This window comes from Rhinatrema bivittatum, chromosome 7 (assembly GCF_901001135.1).
Source record: "Rhinatrema bivittatum chromosome 7, aRhiBiv1.1, whole genome shotgun sequence".
Taxonomy (NCBI): domain Eukaryota; kingdom Metazoa; phylum Chordata; class Amphibia; order Gymnophiona; family Rhinatrematidae; genus Rhinatrema; species Rhinatrema bivittatum.
Window position 1 is genome coordinate 201,089,931 of NC_042621.1, and position 24,358 is coordinate 201,114,288.

A 24,358-nucleotide genomic window follows, 5' to 3' on the forward strand; every position below is an offset into this window, starting at 1 on the left:
GGGGCTTAGGGTTTTCCTAAGGCTGCCCCAGGGAGCTTTGGGGCGGCCTTAGGGAAAACCTGAAGAGGCCCTGAGGAAGCCTTAGAAAGGCCCTGGAGAGGCCTGGACTGGCAACGGATGAGGTTTTGTTTTCCAAGCACAAAACTAAAGGAAAACCAACAAAATTGTGTGTTATTTTTTAATTCCATTTTGAAAACAAAATGTAATGAAATGGGAAGTGTTGAGATTTCCTATTTCAATTCAAACTAATACACATCACTGAAATTAAGGTAGTATCAAACCTGGAGTGTTGAGCTATGAGTTAAGGAGGATCTCTTCTTGGCTTTTTTGCAGAGATTAAATACTTTTGAATATGAAGGGTATGAACGCTCTGCCACCTGAACACATAGGGGTCTTTAAAAATAAAAATGGTGTTTCAGAAAATGTTGTTTTGATCTCTAAAAGTTTTTCTGGAGACAATGGGGTAGATTTTCAAAGGGGTACACGCGTACCCCCCGAAAACCTACCCCAAACCCCCTTGCATGCGCCGAGCCTATTTTGCATAGGCTCGGCGGCGCGCAAGTTCCGGGGCTTGCATGGAGGGGTGTGTCGGGGGGCGTGCCGCCTGTGATGTGGCGTTTCGGGGGCGGGCCCGGGGGCGTGGCGCCGGCCCGGAGGCATGGTCAAGGCCTCCGGACCAGCCCCCGGGTCGGGTGATGGCGCGCCAGCAGCCCGCTGGCACGCGCAGATTTACGCCTGCTTTCCACAGACGTAAATCTGCCAACAAAGGTAGGGGGGGGTTTAGATAGGGCCGGGGGGTGGGTTAGGTAGGGGAAGGGAGGGGAAGGTGAAGGGAGGCGGAAGGAAAGTTCCCTCTGAGGCCACTTCGATTTCGGAGCGGCCTCGGAGGGAACAGGCAGCGCGCGCTGGGCTCAGCGCACGCAGGTTGCACCAATGTGCACCCCCTTGCCCGTGCCGACCCCGGATTTTATAAGATACGCGCGGCTACACGTGTATCTTATAAAATCCAGCGTACTTTTATAAAATCTACCCCAGCATGTATACTACACCAGATCTTCTAATCTGTAAGATGGTTCTGCTTTTTCCTTCCAGTTTGTTAGTAAAAGTACACAAAAATCTTTGCATTTTCCAAGTGGTGTGAGGGAAGGGTATTGTCCACCAACTCTGTGGGAACCTGTCTTACGTAGAAGACTCTCATCTCTGTCGTTACAATCCAATAGAGGTTATTATTGATAGGGACTGCAAACTTTCATGTCAGTGCTGGCCTTTGGGTAGGATGTGATGGGAGGTCACCCAGGTCAGCGTGAGCTAAGGGAGGCCCTGGCACTTCCAGCATCACCCATTATACTGGTCTGGAGCGCCGCCAAAAATGAAGAGCCAGCGGGAAGCCGATTTTCACCCAGCACACCATTTGCCCTAGAGCCTGCCCTACATTTAACAACATTGTTTCATTTACTTTTGGCATGTGGGCTCAGGGCTGAGTTCTGGAGTCTTAATGTAGCGACCATGTGAAAAAGTTTTCTTCTTGATAATTTATTGACTAAAATGTACGTTCAGGGCTAGCGTAGTGGCAGTGCTGGATTCAATTCCCAGCTGCAGTATCCCCAGCCTTGGCTCCCTCTCCGGGATGACCCACGGCTGGGATGCCACAGAAGCACGTTCACGGCCCCTGGTTGGGGGGAGAAAGAGCCATAGTCATTGCATAATGGTGACACCCGGTGATGGCAGGGTTCTGGAAGGAGCCTAGTCCATGGCTTCTGGCCGAGGACTGTCTCTGTGGTAACTGAGCTCGTTGATGTGGGAGGAGGTATAAAATAAGAAGAAAAAAATCTCTGATAGTTGAGATTGAGAGCCCAGCTCTCATTCAGACTGAGTTGGAAGCCTAAGGAAGGGAAATGCAGGACCCAAAAAACTATTAATACTGAAAACAGCCTTGATTTATAGAGCTATGAAAGTGACCCTTAAAGTAAAATTGTCATTTTGATGTCATTCAGTCTAGCTTTCTCTCTGTGCCTATTGTTCTGTCAGCTTCGTGTCATATTATGGTGTGCATCATCATGAAGCTTTTTGCGACCATGTCACCATTATTGAATTAACCATTCATTTTTTCCCCTTCTTTGCTTTCAAATGTGTTAACCTAGATGGTGGTGAATAGAACAACAGAGGTATATATAAATATATATATACACACACGTAGTATCCAACATCACTTTCTCACTCTGTAGTGCTCCTGCATCATGTTTTTTTTCTACCTCTTTGCATTGTCCTTTATTTAGGATTGGTTTTTTGCTTTAGATTTAAAAAAAAAAAAAAAAAAAAGTAGCATGTGCTAGAGCAGGCAATAATGTAATTAACAGGGCTTTCTGCAGCTGAAAATTGGGTTTATAAGCTAAATCTTAGAAAGTAATTACTATCATTAAAAAAAAATGTCACATATGCTAAGTTTCTGATGTTCTCATAAATGTTTTATCGGCTGCATCAAGAGCTGCAGACATCCCTGACACACTGTGCATCCAGGCCTGATTTTTTTAGGCTTCTGCATGACACACACCCTCAATGGTGTCAGCAAATGAATGACCCAAGAGTGGGATTACAGAACTCTGCAAAACTCTGAAAGGAGTCCCACAGTAGCTAGCATGGCTAAAGGCTTGCTGAAGATTTACAGATGCATCTAGTCCCAGAAGGTTTGTAGTGTGGGGGACTGAGCGAATTGTTGCATGTTTTTGTTTTGTTTTAATTTCTCAAAGGACAAAAGCTTACCTAAATCTGAAAGTAAAATGCTGAAGGGATGGTACAAGCTAGGCTTTTCTAAATAGGTTTTTAATGCCCGGTGTCATTTAGCGTAATCTTATGTAAGTTCCTTCAGTGGAAGAATGATTTGGATAGTATCAACCCTAGAAATAATCTCATTCACTGTTTTGTTTAGACATGGACTTGAATGAAAATTTAAAAAAACCCTCTAATTTGCACCTGCTTTGAAGTTCACTTTGGACAAGTCACTTTCTCTGTTCCTCATTTCACTCAATTCTAATTGTGTAATATGAATACTATTATAATATTGGGCCTGCTCCCCTCACCACTTTGAAACCTGTCTGGTAGTTCAGGTGACAGAAATGTGCTGCTGGGTAGTCCAACCCAGAGTCAGTTCTGTGTATGTTTCACAAGTATTAAGGAGAGCAATTTTGTAACAGTCACACAGAAAAAAAAAATCATCAAATACATATATATTACTTCAGTTTTCAAAGTGAATTTTGAAATTTACCCCACCAAAACTATCTGCACACAATTGTACCTGATAATTTATACGTAGAAATATTTTGATGAAATGTTCATGCATTGGTTTGAGAATGCAAAAGTGTGCACATTAGTGCAAATAGCTCCACCTTTGGGAATGCTTCCACTCAGTACAGGTAAACTTACATTCGTACAAGAATTACACACAAGTTTACTCGTATATCAGTTGGGCAATTTTATAGCACTTCCAAATCTAAGACATTGTGTCAACGAATGAGGGAAAATTTGTGTAATATATCCTTACACAACCCTCGTGTGTGAGCAATTCTACATTCCAAGTGCAAAACAAATTTAAACTGACATCATACTAGGCACTATTGGCTTATTCATAATCATTGGTCACTTAAAACAGTCCAATGGGGGATTTTTTTGGTAAATTTTTCTAATGCAAATAAAAAGTCAAACTTATTTGCAGAAACTTGTAGTCACTTCTTTCAATACAGTAAACTCAGATATAGGTCCATGTTTTGTAGTCTGTGTCAGGGGCCTTCTTCAAATCCACAAAAAGGTTCTTTGCAAAGTAACTTCAATATCATTTTTTTGAATGTTTGGTGCGAAAGAGATTTGAGACGCCGGCTCAGGTTTCTATTATTCAAAAAAATGTTATTGAAGTTTCATTGCGAAGAACATTTTTATGGATTTGAAGAGTCTCCCTGACGCAGACTATGAAACATGGACACGTGTCGAGGTTTACTTTGCTGAAAGAAGTGACTAAAATTTTCTGCAGGCAAGTTTGACTTTTTACTTGTATTAGAAAAATTTCCAAAAAAACTCATTGAATTCTTTTAAGTGACTAATGATTATGAATAAGGCAATGATGACTAACTTTGCCAGTAGTGCCTAGTATGACAGGTCACTGTTTAAATATTATTTTATAACATGCCCTTTCCATATTTAAAGCACTGTTTTACCCATGGAAATGCCTTCAAAAATAAGCCTCCCCACAGTAAAGAATATGGAGAGCCAGTTTATGTATTTTACAAAAATATTCAGATTTTTATTAAAAAATTATAGGAAACTGTACATTAAAATGAAACTAAACAAATAATTACTTTAGTTTAAAAATACTTTCTAAACTATTGTAATAATCTGATAACTATCAAGATCCTTATTAGAGAAATTACAGAAATCAGAAGTGCACAATGTGTTGGACATTAGCCAGACAAAATGGAGGATAATTCTAAGCAGCTCCCATGAGGTTTGTAATTAAGCATTCAAGCCTGACATTAGTCCAGTGGAGACCAATAGGGATAGTTGAGTGTCTGAGGCTTAGGACAGCAGGAACCTTTCAGTCATTGCTAGCCAATAACAGAGCTCCAGTGTTTGAGGAATCAACTAATGAAACTTAGAGGCAGCTAAGGAGAAGTCTTTGTGTGCCCTGGAGATTTTGAAGGCTGGTAGCCTCTACTGTGAAAATTACATTTTTCCCCCACGTTCCTTGTAACTGTAGTCTTTGAAGTTTCAGCTCTTGATATGTGGGGAATTTGAAGCCCTTCCTTTATGCTAGGATTGTCAGGAAAGATTGAAAAGAGCACTAGGATTATCCATGACCAGTGTGTCCAGGGGCACATTAATACTGTATGCATAAAATGGGCCAAGGCTGCTGTCTACTCTTTCGGTTCTTACCTACAGGTCGGGTGAAGAGAACTGGCCAATCAGAATGTAAGATTCTCATCCTAACATTCATGGCCTCTGTCATCAGGTTAATAATAAAACTTGTTAGGGCATATAGGATTTCAGAGAAGCTCAACCATCATTGCTTAGGATAAAACAGTAGAAATTATAAAACAAACCTGACATAAGTTGACTTACAGTATCAACTAAATAAGTAATTAGATTTGATGGCAGCATGAGCCATCCACCATGCAAAATATACAGAAATCTACAAACGAATCTTGTCTTATTGCTGCTAAACTAGAAAGAAATAGGTTTTAAGTTGTAGCCATGCATTTCTGAGTACTACTGATTTACTCTTTTAATCACAAAAATGCCCAAGATTTAAGATGTTTCATAATTAACATTTCTAATGCTTGTTTAAAAAAATGCTCAGAAAGATAAAAATAAATAAATATATCCTTATCCTTTGATATATGCATTTGCTCTGTTAGCTGCCCTCGGTATAGTGATATTGTGAGTTTATTTAAACCTTCTAGGGAGATTTAAACAATTGGCACTGACTGAAATCTAGCACAGAATGGAATTTTGCCTTCAGCAGATGATGCTTGTTTGGATTTTTAGTGCTGTGAAATAAACATTGTAGGGAGTCTTATGAACTAACCCCCATGTCTGTGGCATTTGCATTTTTCAGAGTGGCTTCACTCCGCTCCATATTGCTGCTCATTATGGGAACATCAACGTAGCCACTTTACTTTTAAATCGAGGTGCCGCTGTGGATTTCACTGCAAGGGTAAGGCTGGCATTTGCCATTATACTGAGTGTGGATGGAAAATCTTCATTAATTCACTTGTATGATCATCCTATTGCATATAACAGACTCGTTGTCAAAACCCCCCCAAAACAAATCAAATGCATTTTCTGAATGCACAGGCCGTGTCTCAGGTAGCCCTGACTAGGAGGTATAATATGCCTGATTATAGCACTCCTGTACGTTTCATGCTCATTTAACATTGCAGGCATATTGCTAGATTAAGAGAGTTAAATGAAGTAATAGATTTCATATCTTAGTGGAGAACTTTGACTGGTGGGTTAGGTGTGAAAGTTCCTCTATTTGAGCAACAAACAGTGCACACGCGTATACATTTATTTCCCTCCCACAGGAAGATCTGCTTTATTGCAGGACACTTGTGACAGGATACAGATATATGCACGATATTGTGCATTTGCATGTTGCAATGTTCTTCCTTTTACAGGAAAATGTAACCATTGTTCCCTACTCACTGTGTATTGCAGGAGATCTGTGCTTGACTCAGCTGGCTGTCCTGACCGCTGGGACTTAGGCATGTCACAGAGTCATTGTGTTTAGGCCCTCGGGCAGGGAAGGATGATCACTGCCACATGAATGGGCCCTGGTGGTTTTAGAGCAGACTGTATTTCCAGCATTCTGTCAGCAAAGGAACCCTGGTTCTGGGCAAAATGTGGGGAGCTTTCTGGAGATTGTTAACATTGCCAAATAATTTCTCACATAATTGTGCTTATGTAGCTAAATACATTAGTTGCAGGTGTAAAGAAACATACCGAAGTAGATATTCAAACCCTGGCCAGCTAAGTAATTTAGCTGGGTAACATTTATCTGGCTAAGTAACAAGGATATTCAGCGGAACAGCTATGCCGCTGAATATCTGTGGTCAAGGTGCTACTTAGCCAGATAAGTTAAATTTGCCCACCAACAAATTAGCTGCTAAATAGATGGATAAGTCCTACGTATCTAGCTATGAAGCACTGAACGCGCTTTGAATATTGACCTCATCATATTATACAGTATGAGGTAGATCTTTAAAAAGTACGCCGGATTTTATAAGATACGCGCATAGCCACACATATCTTATAAAACCCGGGGTCGGCGCGCACAAGGCTGCGCAAAATCGGCAGCCTGCGCGTGCCGAGCCGCGCAGCCTGCCTCCGTTCCCTCCGAGGCCGCTCCGAAATTGGAGCAGCCTCGGAGGGAACTTTACTTCCTTGAAGCAGCGTAACTTGCCCGCGCCGCCTTGCATCCCCTGGCACAGGCCGCAGTGCCGGGGGACTCGGGACCGCCCTCCCGGCCCGCCCCCGAACCATCACCACGCCCCCGGACTCGCCCCGGACCGCCCCCTGACCACAGACATGCCCTGGACATGCCCCCTCTCGCCCCTTTTACGAAGCCCCGGGACTTACGCGCGTCCCGGGAGGATTTACACGCACAAGGCTTTTAAAATCTAGCCCTATGTTTCTTAACATCTGCAATTAATGTCCTAGCTACATAATGCCATCTTGGCACCATTTAAAATCAGATTTTAGCTATGTATGATCAAATGGAATTAAATAAAACCTAGGGTAATAGTATTATTTGGACTTGTGACCAAGCACGTTAGTTGCCTGGTGCAAAATATAAGCAGGGTGACTGCATAAACCTTTACCATCTTCATTCACAGCAATACTGCTCAAATAGCTACAGCACCTGAGCAAACACTGATCCAGTCTGACTGTGCTCTAGAGCGGTTTATCCATGCACATGTTGGCACACAGGGTCTTATTAAAGCATTGTGATGGGACTCTCTGCGTCAATCATTTGTTAGAACAGAGCAGATGCAGAATGTATTGAAGCTGATTGGACTTTCCTGGTGTTAATAAAAAGAAATACTCATGTGAAAACTCATCTAATGTAGCTATACTCCTTTCTTTCTCTTTAAGAAACAATTACAGAATCCCTTACCTTGAGTAGCAAGGTGTGTCTACTTAAAGAGCCTGAGCCCATAAGTGTGGCCTGTTGTCTTGAGAAGTCTGAAGATGAGTCATCTCTCCCAAGAAAACTTTACGATTCTTGTCTCAAGCACACAAATAGTAAAATAAACTGGAAAGAACAGAAAGCCTCAAAAACTTAGCTGAGTCCAGCAATCATGGAGGATGCTGCCACCCAAAACCCTTTGCTGCATCAGAATAGTTAGTTCGCATTATAAACCTAAAAGAGCACGGTACTCAAATCATCCTGGTGTTATATTTCTGTACAGGGATGTAATAAACTAGTAATGTGCTGGGAAAAAATTTTTGTGGTTTTTTTGTTATTGGAGTTCTTTTTCCATGAATTTCATTTAATTTACTGTTTATTTCATTTTCTTAAGTTTACAAAAACAAAATAAACATTAAAAATCCCAGCCAGAAAAATACCAGGCCCAGAATCCTCCCTGGCCCCTATTTACCCAGTTTTAGGTGGGGCTGTGGAGGAATCTGAAGAATCAGGCTGAAACCTCAGTTTTGTATAGGCCTAGGTCATGTGAGGTCACTGTGACCTCGGTCTAGACCATTCACAAAGGCCTGGCTTGGCGGCCTGGTCTGGATGCCTGGGCCTTGGACTTGGCCCAGTCCTGATGCTGGGGCCCCACCCAGAGGATGAGTTCTGACACCTGGGCCCCAAGCCAAGCCTAGGCCCGATGCCCAGACCTGACATATGAGCCTCAACCTAGGCCAAATTCTAGGGTCAGGTTGAGACACTAGGGCTTGGCCTGGAAGCCTGGTCCTGACATCAGGTCCTCGGTCTAGACTCAGGCCCAGACCCGGGCCAAAGGCCAGAGACAAGACCAGACTATGGTAATCCTCTTCTTTCCTCTTTTCTTCTTCTTATTACTTTGCTGGGGATGTGCCGGAGTAACTTAACTCCAGTGTTTTCCTCCTCAGCAGAGAATGCCATTTTGATATATTGCAGTTCATCAAACTGGTGCCCTCTACTGAGGAGGAAAGGCACTGGAGATAAGTTACTCTGGCGCATCCCCAATAGATGATGTCATTTTAAGAAGAATAGAAAGAAGAGGATCACCAGAGGCTGGTCTCCTGCCTCTGGGCCTAGTCCTGGCCTATGCTGAGGTCTAGACATCAAGACCCAGCCTCTGGACCTGCCCTAGTTTTGTGCCAGAGCCTGAACCAAGGCCCAGATGTTGGAGGGAAGCCAGCCTCCTGGCCGGGCTCCAGCGTTAGGCCAAGGTGTGGACCAAAGCCCAGGCCAGCCTTTGGACTGGGCCCCAATGTCAGGGCTGGGCCTATGCCAAGGCCCTGTTGTTAGGACCGGGCCTCTGGGCTGGGCCCCCATCATTTGGCCTGGGTCTGTGCTGCTGCCAGGCTGTGTTATAAGTTCCCTAATGGACAAGGTAAGAAGGGGCCAGGAAGTTTCTTGACCCCGGCAAATTTTTTCAGGCGTGGTGGACCTTTGCTCAGGTTTTGCCAACATCCTGGAATTGGACCCAAGCTTAGGCAAAGATCCCGACATTGCACTTGGGCATAGGCCCCGGAACTAGGTTTAAGTCAAAGCGCCAACGTCGTGGACAGGGTAATGCCATGGCCCCTGCTTTGGGCTTTGGCCTATCCCCTTAGGCAAGGCCCTGACCTTAGCCTGGGCCTAGACCTGATGGGTGATTTTTTTTTTTTTTTCAAAAGTAAACTTGAAAACAAAGAAAATTTTGTCAGATTTTCAATGGTTTCATTTTGAAAATGAAATGAAATAGGAAATATTGTCATTTCCTATTTTGTTTCTAAGAATACACATCCCTATTAAAAAACTTAGTTTCTCTGAAACTTATAGACTTGCTCTCATTTTGGTGGGATTTGCTTATGGAAGGGTCACTTTCACAATGATGATGCAGTACAGGCATGTTGCTTAATTAAAGGCAATTGGATTGACTGATTTGGGTCTTACATATTCTTAAACCTATTATAATACATACTTAGGGAGCAATAATCAGAAGATTTTCTGTGGGTAAACATGTGATCTGATTACAGGACTTCCCTTCCTCTCCCTCCAATGCAGGGAGGGAGAAGAAGGGAAGAGGAAAATTATGCACAGAGATTACATTTCAAAATCACCACATTTTGTTTCTGGTGCATACTTTTAACCTGTTTCAGTGCCGGCACAATTTGTATCACCAACTTGTATATGCTGATGGGGGTTGAAAATGAACTTAAGAAAGGATCTGTGGGATTGCAGACTCTGCAAGGAGGCTCATTATTACCCTCCCCTGTTGGCTCTCTCCTCCTCCTAAGCCATTATTTATGTACTACTTAGTCTGAGGGAATAATGTTAGGGAATTGATTAAAAAAAATCAAAACAGATACTGAAAATGACAGGAACTAAGGCCTAGGAAAGTCATTGATTGAATTAATATAGGTAGTACTTAGTTTCCCTTATTTTTTTTATCAACCTACAATCACACAAACCATCCATTAACTCTTGTCTGACTATTTGACTTACCAAAAGTCCAGAATAGGGGAAGGCTATATTTGGTCCATAAACCATAATGGTTCTTAGTCTTAATACCTTCATTAACATGCATTAGAGCTCCAGATGTTAGATTTTATGTTTTATTTCTTTTATTTTTATTTTGTTGTAATGTTCTTTTAGGAATCTTGTAAGTCACCTGGAACTTTTAACCAGCTAGACAATTAAAAAATATAATTATTCAATAAATAAATAGTCTTCTGCTGTTCTTGGACTTTGGGGCAAACCAAATTGTCAGATGAGAGTTTAGGGGTGGTATTTGTGTGACTGCAGAATGAGAAAAGAAGGGAAACTAAGCACCACCTCTATGCTCTCAATGTAAGCAGTATAAGCAGTTCATAATCTCTAGCATGCGGATCAGTGTGCCAGTGGCGACTTTTGAATTTAGCATTGCTGCTGGAAGGAGGGAAACTGGTTTCTTCCTGCTGATGAAGATTTCTGAGGAACCGTTCAGAAAGTGAATGGGGTCTGGGGATGGGGCCCACATAGAAATATGCAACGGCAGAAAAAGACCATCTGGTTTGCCCATTCACACCAATTATTCAGCATTAAAATCCTTACCATTCCCTTTGTGTTTATGCCCTCTTTCTTGAATTCATATACTGTCCATGTCTCCACCACCTCCACAAGGAGGTTTTTCCATGCATCCACTACCCTCTCTGTGAGGAAATATTTCTTTAAATTACTCCTGAATCTACCCCCTTTCACTCTCATCACTTGATCCCTAGTGGAAACCTTGGAGATGCTTAAATGTCTTTATCATATCTCTCCCATTCTGCCTTTCCTCAAGAGTATACATGTTTAGATCTTTAAGTCTGTCTCCATATGCTTTAAGAATGAAGACCACTGACTATTTTAATAGCCACCCTCTGGACTGACTCCATCCTGTTTATATCCTTTTGAAGATGTGGTCTCCAGAACTGTACACAGTATTCCGAATAATGTCTCACCAGAGACTTATACAGGAGCAATATTGCATCTTTTTTATTGTTGACCATTCCTCTCCCTATGCAGCCAAACATCCTTCCTGCTTTTGCCATCACCTTATCCACCTGTTGGCCACCTTAAGGTCAACAGATAATATGACCCCCAGATCCTGGTTTTCTTTCATGCTTAGAAGAGTTATACTCCCTATACTGTGCTGCTTTGGTGGGTTATTGTAGACTAATTGCATGGCTGCATTTTTTAGAATTAAATCTTAGCTATCAGACTCTAGACCATTTTGTGAGCTTCGCTAGACCCTTCTCATGTTTTCCACACCTTTTTGGCTGTGTATCCTGTTGCAGTTTTTGGTATCATTCACAAAAAGACAGTCCTGACAATCCTTCCACAATGTTGCTGACAAAAATATTGAAAAGATCAGTCCAAGGACCAATCCCTGAGGTACATCACTAGTAACACCCCTGTCCTTGAAGTTAACTCCACTTATCACTCCCCTTTGTTGTCTCCCACTCACCAGTTTCAAATCCAGTAAGTCACTATAGGGCCTCAGTTTATTTATAAGTTGCCTATGTGAACTGTGTCAAATGCCTTTCTGAAATCAAAGTACACTACATCTGTTGCTCTCCTCTGATCCAAGACTTTGGTCACCCAGATAAATTGATCAGATTTGTCTGACAAGAATACTTCTGGTCAAACCATACTTCCTTGGATCTTGCAAGCCATTGGCATCTAAAAACTGCACTGTCCTCTGATTTCAGCAATTCTATTAATTTGCTCACTACAGATTTCAGACGAACTGGCTGTGGTTCCCTGCCTCCTCCTTACTTACACTTTTGTGAAGAGCAACTACATTCGAATGTCTCCAGTCTTCCAGAACTACTCTCGACTAAATCATTGTAAATGTCATCCATCAGTGCTGGCAGAAATTTTCTAAGTTCCCTTAATACCCTAGGATACAACCCTTCCAGCCCCATTGCTTGATCTAATTTTAGCTGGCCTCCTAATGAACACAATTTTCTGAAAATTGATTTGAGATTTACCTCACTTTCAATCCTATTTGTGTTCATTTTATGTGGTTCTGGCCTTGTCCCTTCCATAGCGAACACTGAACAAATATTTGTTAAGTGATTTTCCTTTTTTCTCATCAGTATTTACATATTCTTCCCTTTTACCTCTGAGTTTCACAAAGCCATGTTTGGCTTCCTCCTATCACTAACATATCTTTAAAAAAAGCCTTGTCCCTCCCTTTTACTGTATTTGCTATTTTTTCTTCCAGTTTCATTGTTACATTCCTGACTACTTTCCCAGTTTCTCTTAACATTTCCAGATATTGCATTCTTCTTTCTGCAATTTCTTGTAGTTTATGAATACTAACCTTTTTTCCTTACCTTTTCAGCTGCTTTTTTTTTTTTTTTTTAAACAATGGCAGCCGCTTCTTCCTCTTTCCCTTATAGTACTTTCCTATCAAAAAGATTAGTTGCTCTTATCTCTCGTCTACTTCCCCTAGATTTTCCCATCCAGTTTATTACTCCTTGAAGTACTCCCCCATTTTAGCATACTTTTCCTGAAATCTAGGCCCCTCGCCTTTGAATGAATCTTCAGTACCTCTGCTCTAATACTGAACCACACCAGCCAGTGATCATCAAATCCCAGATCATCATCTACTACAACATCAAAAACTATCTCCCTATTGGTAAGCACCAGGTCCAGCATCATCCCTCCATGTGGGTTCCATTACTAGTTGACAGAACAGTTGTCATGCAGAGAATCCACAGTCTCCCTGCTTCTAGACGACATCACAGCTGGGATGTCCCAATCAACATCCGCAGATTGAAATCGCCTAGCAGTAGCACTTCTCCTTTCATAGCAATTTTGTGAATATCCTCCGTTAAATCTCTATCCATTTCTTCTGTCTGCGATGTTCCATTCCCTCTTTCCAGTTAACCACATAGCCTCCTTCTTACCACATAAGCCCAGAAATTCTGTTGCTTTAATAATATTTTTTTATGTATAGCACCATTCCACCTCCCTTTATTTTTACCTTGTCCTTCCTGAATAAATTTAGCTTGTTATAACTATGCCCAAAGTATGGTTTTCTGTGTATCATATTTCCACGATAACCACCACATCCATTTCCATGACTGCCTCTACATCCAGGACTTTATTTTCCATACTATAAGCATTAGTGTATATAGTTTTCCAGATGTTACCCTTTTTTTCCCATTTTTATGCAAGAATTTGTTTTATTTACCTGTGATTTTCACAGTTTTTCAGCTTGAAGGAAATTGGAGTTGGGATGTAGAGTCTAATGACTGTAGTAATGTGGATCCAGTTGCAATCTTGTGGTCCAGTTTTACCTTCCCTTCTACTTGAGTTTTCCATCTTTGATAAGCATTTCATTAAAGTAGTCTTCATTTCATAGGCAGTTTCTCAGACTTGCCACATAATTTTCTCTGGTGTTCTTCTACCTGTTTGCTGAGGGCATCAAATTTGTAGACATCTTTCATACTGAACCAGTTCCTCACTGTGGATCAGCACCTGTCTGGATAGTAGTAGAAGGGGAAAAGTATTGACACCACCAATATATTTTGTGATTTAGGGGGAGAGTGATGGCCTATGACCTGTAGAAATTTACGGTCATCATAAAGCAGTTGTTACAGATCCACATAGCAAAAACATTTTGGCATTCACAATTACAAGTTATATCCTTCTCTTATATGGTTCCATAATTATGGAATAACTTACCATCAAGTTTGAGAGAACAGGGGACCTGTTAAGGTTTTGGGGCATGGGATAAACACTGTGGATCCCTAAAGGCTAGAGGATGGGAATAAATAAAGGTTAACCGGCACAGAACGGCAGTTACTACCCTTAACAGAGACATGGGGGTAACCTGCACGGAGCGGCAGTTACTACATTGGGAAGTTTGCTGGGCAAATTAGATGGACCATTTTGGTCTTTTTCTGCCGTCATTACTATGTTACTATGTTAAAAACATCCCGCTGATTGGTGATTTATAGCAATAAGATAGATATTTATATTAGGACAAGGATGGATTATATATACTACAATATTGATGTATTTTCTATTTTAACTTTGTATATCACCTAAGAAGATTGTTTCAGTTAGGTTATTAATAAGTAATTATAAATAAATAAATAAATACAAATCTTTCTTTAGCACTGTACATGTAGTTGTCAGGCTGCATACTGCACTTTTCTCAATATTCTGAATTTTGCAGCACACCAGTGACAATGCAGTATAATAATGCCCCTGTATCGATCGTGATACAATTGCACCAAGAGTATTGTATGCAACTGAGGTTGCTGTATCTCAAAGAAGATATAGCAGTAGTAGAAAAAGTTCAGAGAAAGGCAACAAAAATGGTAAAGGGGCTGGAATGGCTCCCTTAGAAGGAAACGTTTAACAAGTTAGGGCTTTTCAGCTTGGCGAAGAAAAGTCTGAGAAGGAGATATGATAGAGGTTTACAAAATCATAAGTTGTGTCAAATGGGGAACCTTTATTTAATCTATCTATCTATACTAGGACTAGAGGATATGCCATGAAACTAACAAGTAGTTGATTTAAATCAAATTATAAATAGTATTTTTTCAGTCAATGAAAACTAAGGTATGGAATGTGTTGCCATAGAATGTGGTCAGGGTATTAATATAGTTGAGTTTTAAAAAGTTTGTAAATGTTTCTGTAAGACTGATTAATAAACAATTATTAGCTAGATAGAACAGTTTTTCCACTCATATTTCTGAGCGAAAGCAATAGGGAATGGGCTTTTCTGTTAGAATCTGCTGCTAGGATCTTCCAGGTGACCTGGGCTGGCCATAGTCAAAGGCAGGATGCTGGACTCAATGGACCATTGTCTGTCCCACCATAGTGTCTCTTATGTTCTGATATCGATTCATGTAGTCAGGGAATCTGAACTGTGAACAAGAGCATGGAACCAGAAAATAGATCTAGGCGTTATAGTGGACAATGCATTGAAATCGTTATGTCAGTTTGCTGTGGTGGTCAGAAAAGCAAACAGAATGTTAGGAATTATTAGGAAGAGAATGGTGAATAAAATGGAGAATGTCATAAAGCCTTTATATCGCTCTATGGTGAGATTGCACCTTGAGTACTGTGTGTATTTCTGGTCATCACATCTCAAAAAAGATATAGTTGACTGGAGAAGATACAGAGAAGGTTAACCAAAATGATAAAGGGGATGGAACAGCACACCTTTGAGGAAAGGCTAAAGAGGTTAGGGCTGTTCAGTCTGGAGAAGAGATAGCTGAGGGGGGGATATGATAGAGGCCTATAAAATCATGTGAGGACTAGAACAGGTAAATATGAATCTGTTATTTACTCTTTCAGATAACAGGACTAGGGGGCACTCCATGAAGTTAGCAAGTAGCACATTTAAAACAAGTCAGATAAAATTCTTTTTCATTCAATGCACAATTAAGCTCTGGAATTCATTGCCAGATGATATAGTAAAGCAGTTAGCATGGCTGGCTTTAAAAAAGGTTTGGACAAGTCCATAAGCTGCTGTTAATCAAGTTGACTTAGGAAATAGCCACTGCTTGTTACTGGCATTAGTAGCATGGGATTTATTTAATGTTTGGGTACTTGCCGGGAACTTGTATCCTGAATTGCTCACTGTTGGAAACAGGATGCTGGGCTGGATGGACTTTTGGTCTGACCCGGTATGACAGATTCTTATGTTCTTAATGAAATAGGCACGAGAGCAAACCAGAATAAACCTCATCCTACCAAAACTCACAGCTCCTTTGTTGATTTTCCTCACCTGCATACCATTTCAGAGATAATGAAGCAAGGAGTTTCTAGTTCCTTTAAATAATCTATATAACAAGTTTTATAGAAGAGGAAAGTTCTAAATCTGTTTTGGAGAGAAGTCCCACAAAATAATTTGCTGAAAATTGCTCATTTAAAACAAATTGAAGAAAATTATTTTTCACTCAGCACATAGTTAAGCTCTGGAATTCATTATCAGAGGATGTGGCAGTTAAAGTAACTGGGTTTAAAAAAGGTTTAGATAAGTTCCTAGAGGAAAACTCCATAAACTGCTATTAATTAATAAGCAGTAGTAGCTTGAGATTTATTTAATGTTTGTGTTCTTGCCAGGTGCTTGTGACTTGGATTGGCCACTGTTGGAAACAGGATGCTGGCTTGATGGACCCTTGGTCTGACCCATTATGGCATATCTTATGTTCTTATGTAAATTAGTGAATGATTAATTACCTGTTCCTTTCAATTGAAACTATTGACTTAAATTGTGCAACATTGCATGAAGATGTCCATATTCAGAGGCAATTAGTCAGATAACTCAGAAGTGTTTCGGGAAGGATTTACATTAGCCGGATAAGTTATCCAGCTACTGTCATATTCAGAGTTAGCTGGATAACTTATCTGGCTAAGTCTAGTTGTACCAAAGAGCTGTCCTAAAATTAGCCGAATAAAGTTATCTGGCTAACTTTAAGATAGCTGACTTTATTAAACAGTGAGGCTGCACAATTGAATATACCTCCAGAGTTAACCGGGTAAGTGTATCTGGCTAGCTCTGCTATCTGAACAATGACTGAATATGGAACATATGATTATTCATGCAAATAAAGGGGCTGATTTACTAAGCCATGTTAAGGGACCTATATATTAAAGGTTTTCTTCCATTTTGCTTAGTAAATAAGGCCCTAAAAACTTGCCTGTCGATGCAGGATACCAAGCTTGAGACCAGGATTCACCTAAATCTAAATGGCCAAAAGGTGGCATCCTAGATAAGGTACTCAGCCTTGGCTGAAAATTGGCCTGCCAATAACTGTATCATAGCAGAGTCCTGAAGCAGAGAATTACAGATGATTTTCAATATAAGCAATAATTTTGTATCATAGGAGGTGAAACGAGAGTATTACAGGAGTTGCAGCACATTTTAAGTTGAAAAATAATTGAAAACATCTCACTTAAGCATTAGCAGAAATACAAGAAAGCCGAGAGCCGGGAACATTTATTGATTAAAATTATAACAGAAGAACTGGGAGAACCAGTAGTTAAAGCCATATGTGTCAGTAACTGAGGCAGAGGCTTCACATTTAGCTATTAAAATTAGATTTTTTATGTGCAAACTTTTAATTGCATTGCAGTAATTGCTGAACTCTTCTGGACATGTTATACTAGGAGAATGCTGATTTCTGTGGTAGAAAACGAGTTGTTATAATATGTTGTGGTGCTACATCATAAAATGCTTGCAACGTTGATTTAATATTGCATTCAGAATGGCTAGAGGAAGGGCAGTGTAGTAATAATAAGATTTAATACCTGTATTGTACTTAAAATCACTTCACAAGAGATCCTTTCTAACACACTGTCAGATCCTGTTCCAGAATGTAATTCTGCTTCCTCTAGTAAGGATATATATTTGCAGTAAATCAAAAAAATGTGATCTGTGACAAAGATGATCTAGCTTACAAAATGTGTTCTGTTAGCAAAAACCATAAATGTCTGTACAAATGTTCTCACAAGAGAAGAATCTTGACCCCTAGTGACCCCCTCTTCTGGGCCAGTCAAATGACCCTTTTCAGAGTGGAGCCTATGCTCTACCTGTGTTTTCTTTTTACCTCTGTTAAAAATGAGGGCACAGGTTGGCCTGACATTATTATGATCAATGTCCGAGTGAAATGTCAACATATAATCTATTGGACAAACATGAGATGTGACTAGAGGAGCTAACATCACACGAAGAGGGGGCTGGCCCAGTGGCTAAAGGAATGAGCTGGAGTGTGGTATTCATATCCTCCCATTGACACTCATTAGCACCATGGGCAAGTCACTTTGGGGCCAATGAACTAAGCTGTGCTAAATTTGTAAGGTTATCCTGACTAACCTTTCAAATTTAGCATTGAAATGGCCACTTTAAAGCAAGTGCACCCATCAGGCTCTACTGCTAGTAGACCCCCCTCTTGGCTGGCCCTGTGATTTTAGGCCTTGTAATATAAATAGGGATCTGATAAGGGGGAGGTACTGAAGCATGCAAGGCCTCTCTGCCCCTGATCCCCCTTCCCCGAATACAAACACCCCAACACAAAACCCCCATTCTAGCACCCCCACTCTACCAAAAACCACTGCAGATCAGCAGAAGGAGAAGAACCGATAACCTCCCTTTGGCTGATTTGCCATTCTCTTCATGAAGGATGCTGTTTGGCGTTTTTCATGTTGACCCGCCAACCAGACTGAAGTGGGATATAGATTTGGAGGGGAGCCAGAAGGAGGGCTTTGTTTGGAGGTTTTGGAATGGGGACCTTGTATTGTGGGGAGGGAGAGCATTATTTGTGTTTCCCTCCAGTGGTCGGACGCTAGCAAGATCATTGCCATGGGAAGTTAGTGCACTAATCCTTAACGTGAGCCTGCCATGTGGAGATAAATATATCATAGTAACAGGTTGCATTAAATGTAGCACCAATTATGCAGGTAAGTACATAGTTGAATAAGAGCTAATCAGCTTATTATCCCAATTGTAGCACAACCATGATCAAGCAAATTATTGCAGGGTTTCATTCCTGCTAAATTGTGAATGCAAACGGTAACCGTTACCCATTAGAGCACGGTGCAGTTTATTGCATCAGCCCCTTTATCTCCCATTGCCTCAGGTACTCATTTAGATTAGAAGCCGTTTGGGACAGAGACAAATTGCATCGTTTGTTGTGAAGTGCACTGGGTTGCAACACTATATAAATACCAAAACAGGTAAATTCTATAATTTGTTTTGACAGAATGATATTACTCCACTGCATGTTGCATCAAAGAGAGGGAATGCCAATATGGTGAAACTGCTGCTGGACCGGGGAGCCAAAATCGATGCCAAAACCAGGGTAAGGATTAATATCACAAGCTCAAGAAAGACTTGATTAGTGAGTAGCTCTGTTATCATGTATACCTGTGGGCAATAGACCTTTCTCCTACCTGGCACACATTTTTTGAGAAGACTCTGCTTATTTATGTAAACAATGCCCATAATTGTGCTCGCTGCTGGCAGTGTGTTACCGTTTATCATATGGTACGAAGGAAAACTCACAACTGGGAAGACAACATGCATATTGTTATGCCTTTAATTTTTGGAGTCTAAGGGGCAAGAGGGACAACAGCCGCCATGTTTTGAAACACAGGCAGCCTCCTCGTTAAACTGCAGGGAGCGGGAAGGAACGGTGTTGGAAATGTTCTTTTATTGCCCCCACAGGGTTCTGAAGTGACATTTTCTCAAACATCTGAAACTTGGATGCAGCTAAAAATTAACATATCGGCATTTACAGTTTGATTGCATGATATTTCTTCTGCAAATAATTTATGGCTATGTTAACTGGATTTTATTGTCACCAGACCACAACATAGAATGAATGACACAGACTTTTTATGGTATAACATTGTATTAGTTTTCATAGAAATAAAGCAGCAATACTAGCAACCTTTTTTTTTTTTTTTTTTAAATAATTGAGTCGCAGGCTAATGTACACAGAGTCATATAATCTGCTTTTTCATTCTGATTTGTATTTTATGCTCGAATGTATTTTTGACATGGAACGTTTTTGACAGCTGCTCCTGTTCAGCCCCCTCCTCTGCATCTTGAACCCATACAGATCAGGGCACTAGCATGAAGATTCTCAGTATAACAGCAAGGAGGCATGGATCTGAGGCATGTCTTGGTGTCCAGAGGACCTGTTTGGAGGGCAGTCTCGTTTGTTTTACATTGGTTCTTTGGCTGGATTTGGGGGTTTTATTTTTTAACATGTGCCTTGGTGGGGCCAGCCTTCTGCTGCAGTCTATGCCAGTTATTTCAGAGGGAGGGTGATATGGCTTGATTTTCAGCACTGGCCCAGAATTGTCAGGCTTTTACCTGTCCAATTGCTAAATTATTCCACTGAAGGTCATAATAACCACATCCCTATAATGTTGGGTAATGGTCATTATGCCTCCAAATCACATCCTGTTATTCTCCTTCATCTGATGTTTGTGTTCCTGTTTTATTTTGATCACAGGTTATAAATTAGATATGTAATATATCCAGGTACTATGGGACTTTAGAGGTTATTTTGGTAAACTCCCATTCCACTAGCAGGAAATTGCATAGTTTACAAGTCCTTGTAATTTTTGGCTTGTTTGTATCACTGAAACTTGGTTTTAAGAAGCCGAAAGCATAAACATGAACCAGTTCGCCCCTCCAGACTTACACCAATCTAATCTGGAGAAAAAGGGAGTGTGGTTGTTGTTTACAAGTCCTCTCAAGAATTAATGCAGGTTTCTCTACAACTGATACAGGTGATTGAAGCCTTATTAGAAACGACTGAGATAAATAAGCACATAAATATGTTACTAATTTACCAGGCTCCAGATGGATACACTCTTTCAATGGCTGGATTATTAGACTTAATAGCAGAGGTCTCCATCTTTAGCATCAGGTTGTTCATTTTTGGAGACTAATGCAGGGGTGGGCAAAATACTTTTTTTAAACTGGGGCCACATTACTGGCTCTTATCTGTATTAGGGGCTGGGAGGAAAGATACCCCCTTGGGACTCGTCAAGGGGATGTTCCCCCTTGCAGTGTATGTGTATGTCAAATACATTTTTCTCTCTTTCACTCATACATACGCTCTTTCTCTCTCATTCGTACGTCCTCTCTCTCACATACATGCTCTCTCCTCTCTTTTTCTCAAGCATATATTCCCCCTCTCTCTCATCCATTCTCACTCCTGGGGTCTTCTTCCACTCTTTGGCTGCCAGCGGTCCTAGATTCTCACTGTCAGGATGGAGTGTCGGTGGCCCAGGGACCTCTTCCATTCTTCAACTGCCAATGGGATGGATTGCACCAGCAGACATAGGACCTCTCCCACTCTTCAGCCACCAGTGGGAAGGCTCCACTGGCAGCTTCGGGCCTCTCTCCCTGTACCAGAGCCATCTTCAGTTTGCCTGATATATGTGGCATTGGGCAATCAGTGATGTCAGGCAGGCATATTGAGGATGGCATTGGTGGGCTGGAGATAATGGAGTGCTGAATACGGGTGGGTGGGCGGGCTACATAAAATGTGGTGATGGGTCTTTTCTAGCCTGCAAACCTTAGTTTAATGCATTCAGTGACACCTCTGACTCTGGCTTGAGTTGTATATTATTGGATGCCACTTCCTCCATGGGCTTCCCACAGTAAATCCAAGAACCCATACACCAGGTGAACCATATACTGGATTTTTTTTATTTCTTCCAGCAGATAGAGAGAGAATATCTGTTACAAATCTGTTTCATTTTACCACAATTTTGGACAGATCACTTTTTGATTCATTTTAAACTGAATTTCAACTTTGTGAGAATGGAAAAGGAGGGTAAGTTAAAAGAATTTTGCCTGTTGGATTCTTTAAATGTGGTTAGTTTGGTCAGTGAACTCCAAGATTTAGAGGAGAAGCTTCTACATAGCATGCTGAAGAGAGAGTTTCAGTGTGGAACTATGAATATGCCATGCAATCGAATTGATATCATTGCCCCAGGAAGGACCTGTTTGGTCTGGGCTTTTTATAAATCTCTGTGGTTCTCTAGACATCTTAGAGAAACAAAGAGATTAAATAGGAGCTTGGAAAGGTTATGTGTAAAACTAGTAGTGATTTAGATAAGCTACAATGGAGAGTACAGCTAGTATATTAGCAAGAAATAAAATCTGTTAGCATGGCATACTTTATGGCTCAAATTGAAGAATTTGTGAATGCCCCACAGCAGACTTTTATAGTTGAATCTATGACCACCAGTGACTTCAGCTACATCTTCTATTGATTGCTGTGAGGTTCTCTTGCATTTGTTCAGAGGGAAAGTGGCAAAGATTAGGCAAGAGTTGGAATAGAACAGTTAATGTTAGCAGTCCAGATATCAATCTTGACTGTTTCTTACTAGCTAATGTGGGGACTGCTTGCCATATTTTAGGTTTTCAGCAGGTCAGTGCTAAGCAAGTAGATCATGTTTTAGGTTTTATACGGCCTATAACAAAGTTTGCTTAACCCATGTTCTTCCTCATTGGTTAACTTATACAGGCAAGGGTGAGTGGGCTTGTCTTGCTTAAATAATATAACTCTTCAACAGAGTTTGTTTCTTGAAGTTCATAATTGTCTATAATTTGTCCTATGCTAGATGCTGAGGATGGTAGTAATTATTGGCAAATAGCTAACTTACCATTTCTTGGAAAAATTATTGAAAAGACAGTTTCATTAAGGCTTTAGGCTGACTCATAGTACCAAGACCACACTGTTGTTCTGTCAGAAGACCTTCACTTTGCTCGAGACAGAGGTGAGGATAGTTTGTTGATTTTATTGAACCTCACCCCAGCTTTTGACTTGCTTTATCTTGGCATTCTGGACTGGTTCTCTTTCTATTTGTATGATAGGACTCAGTTTGTTCTGTTGGGTAACTTCAGTCTTCCCCTGATCCATGGCCTCTGAAGTGGCCCAGGGTTCTACTCTCCCCCCCCCCCCCCCCCCCCCCCCTCTCCTTTCAGATGGTATCTGCTTCCCTTGGGACAGCTTATTAGATCTTTTCCAATAAATACTTTTTTATGCTGATGATCTGCAGCAATATATTTCATTGGGCTCTAACCCTGAAGCAGCTCTGAAGAATTTGATCGAATGCCTAAATGTAATAGAGAATTGACTTAGCAAGAATCAGTTACAGCTTAACATGCCCAAGACTGAAGTGTTCTGGCTTTTATGGGATAAGCGTAGTAAGCCAGACATATGAAACATAATTTCCGATGAGGACCTAAGTTAAGAATCTGGGGGTTATGCTGATTCTGAATAGCAATATGTGAATGATACTGCATATTGATAAGATTTGCCATACTTGTTCTTCTTTGCTGTATTTGATTTGGCAAGCTAGCCCTTAGTTGGGCAAAGGTCAGTTGAGGAGCTATACAAGACTTGGACTTGACTAGATTAGATTATTTCAACAGCCTCCTGGCTGAGTTACCTAAGAATATCTGCACTGTCTTCAATGACTCCAAAATGCTGCAGTGAAAATATTCTCCAGTGCCAAGTTTGGGGACAATATTTCTCTAGCCTTCATTGGTTGCCAGTTAATTTTCGAGTTACCCTCAAAATCACTTGTTCTGTCTATAAATTTGTACCTATAAAATAAAGCGTAGCAGGCAAAAACAAGAGACCTAGGAGCAAGATTGAAAGAGGAAGCAACAGAGCCAAGAAGCAGGCAGCAAGTTGATAATTTAAAAAATCTGCTCATGCTTTTGCTTTTAGCAATACAAGCAGATGGGTTTTGGATATTGGGCTACCAGAGAGTGACACATTTCACGATTTTCACCTTGCTCTTTCAATGTAATCAAATTAAAATAGTCTTCTAATAGTAGAGGGAAGATGCACATATATAAGAATCCAAATAAATTTTGTACATTGTTTCAAGTGGGCAGTTCCTGGCCTGTGGAGGGTAGGTGATAGAAACATAGAAATGACGGCAGAAAAAGAACAATTGGCCCATCCAGTCTGCTCAGCAAGCTTAAGAAAATGCCATACTGGGTCAGACCAAGGGTCCATCAAGCCCAGCATCCTGTTTCCAACAGTGGCCAATCCAGGCCATAAGAACCTGGCAAGTACCCAAAAACTAAGTCTATTCCATGTAACCATTGCTAATGGCAGTGGCTATTCTCTAAGTGAACTTAATAGCAGGTAATGGACTTCTCCTCCAAGAACTTATCCAATCCTTTTTTAAACACAGCTATACTAACTGCACGAACCACATTCTCTGGAAACAAATTCCAGAGTTTAATTGTGCGTTGAGTAAAAAAGAACTTTCTCCGATTAGTTTTAAATGTGCCCCATGCTAACTTCATGGAGTGTCCCCTAGTCCTTCTACTATCCGAAAGAGTAAATAACCGATTCACATCTACCCGTTCTAGACCTCTCATGATTTTAAACACCTCTATCATATCCTCCCTCAGTCGTCTCTTCTCCAAGCTGAAAAGTCCTAACCTCTTTAGTCTTTCCCCATAGGGGAGTTGTTCCATTCCCCTTATCATTTTGGTAGCCCTTCTCTGTACCTTCTCCATCGCAATTATATCTTTTTTGAGATGCGGCGACCAGAATTGTACACAGTATTCAAGGTGCGGTCTCACCATGGAGCGATACAGAGGCATTATGACATTTTCCGTTTTATTCATCA

The 24,358-nt window shown here is 40.9% G+C and overlaps 1 protein-coding gene across 2 annotated transcripts in view; it reads left to right on the forward strand.

Annotated features, from left to right (window-relative positions):
- Nucleotides 1–24,358, forward strand: part of ANK3 (ankyrin 3) — a 1,160,209-nt gene that overhangs the window by 723,279 nt on the left and 412,572 nt on the right. For both annotated transcript variants that reach the window (XM_029609754.1, XM_029609755.1), the window contains 2 exons: nucleotides 5,603–5,701; nucleotides 18,937–19,035. In XM_029609754.1, the coding sequence (XP_029465614.1) occupies nucleotides 5,603–5,701; nucleotides 18,937–19,035 (198 nt within the window). The remainder of the gene's footprint in view (nucleotides 1–5,602; nucleotides 5,702–18,936; nucleotides 19,036–24,358) is intronic.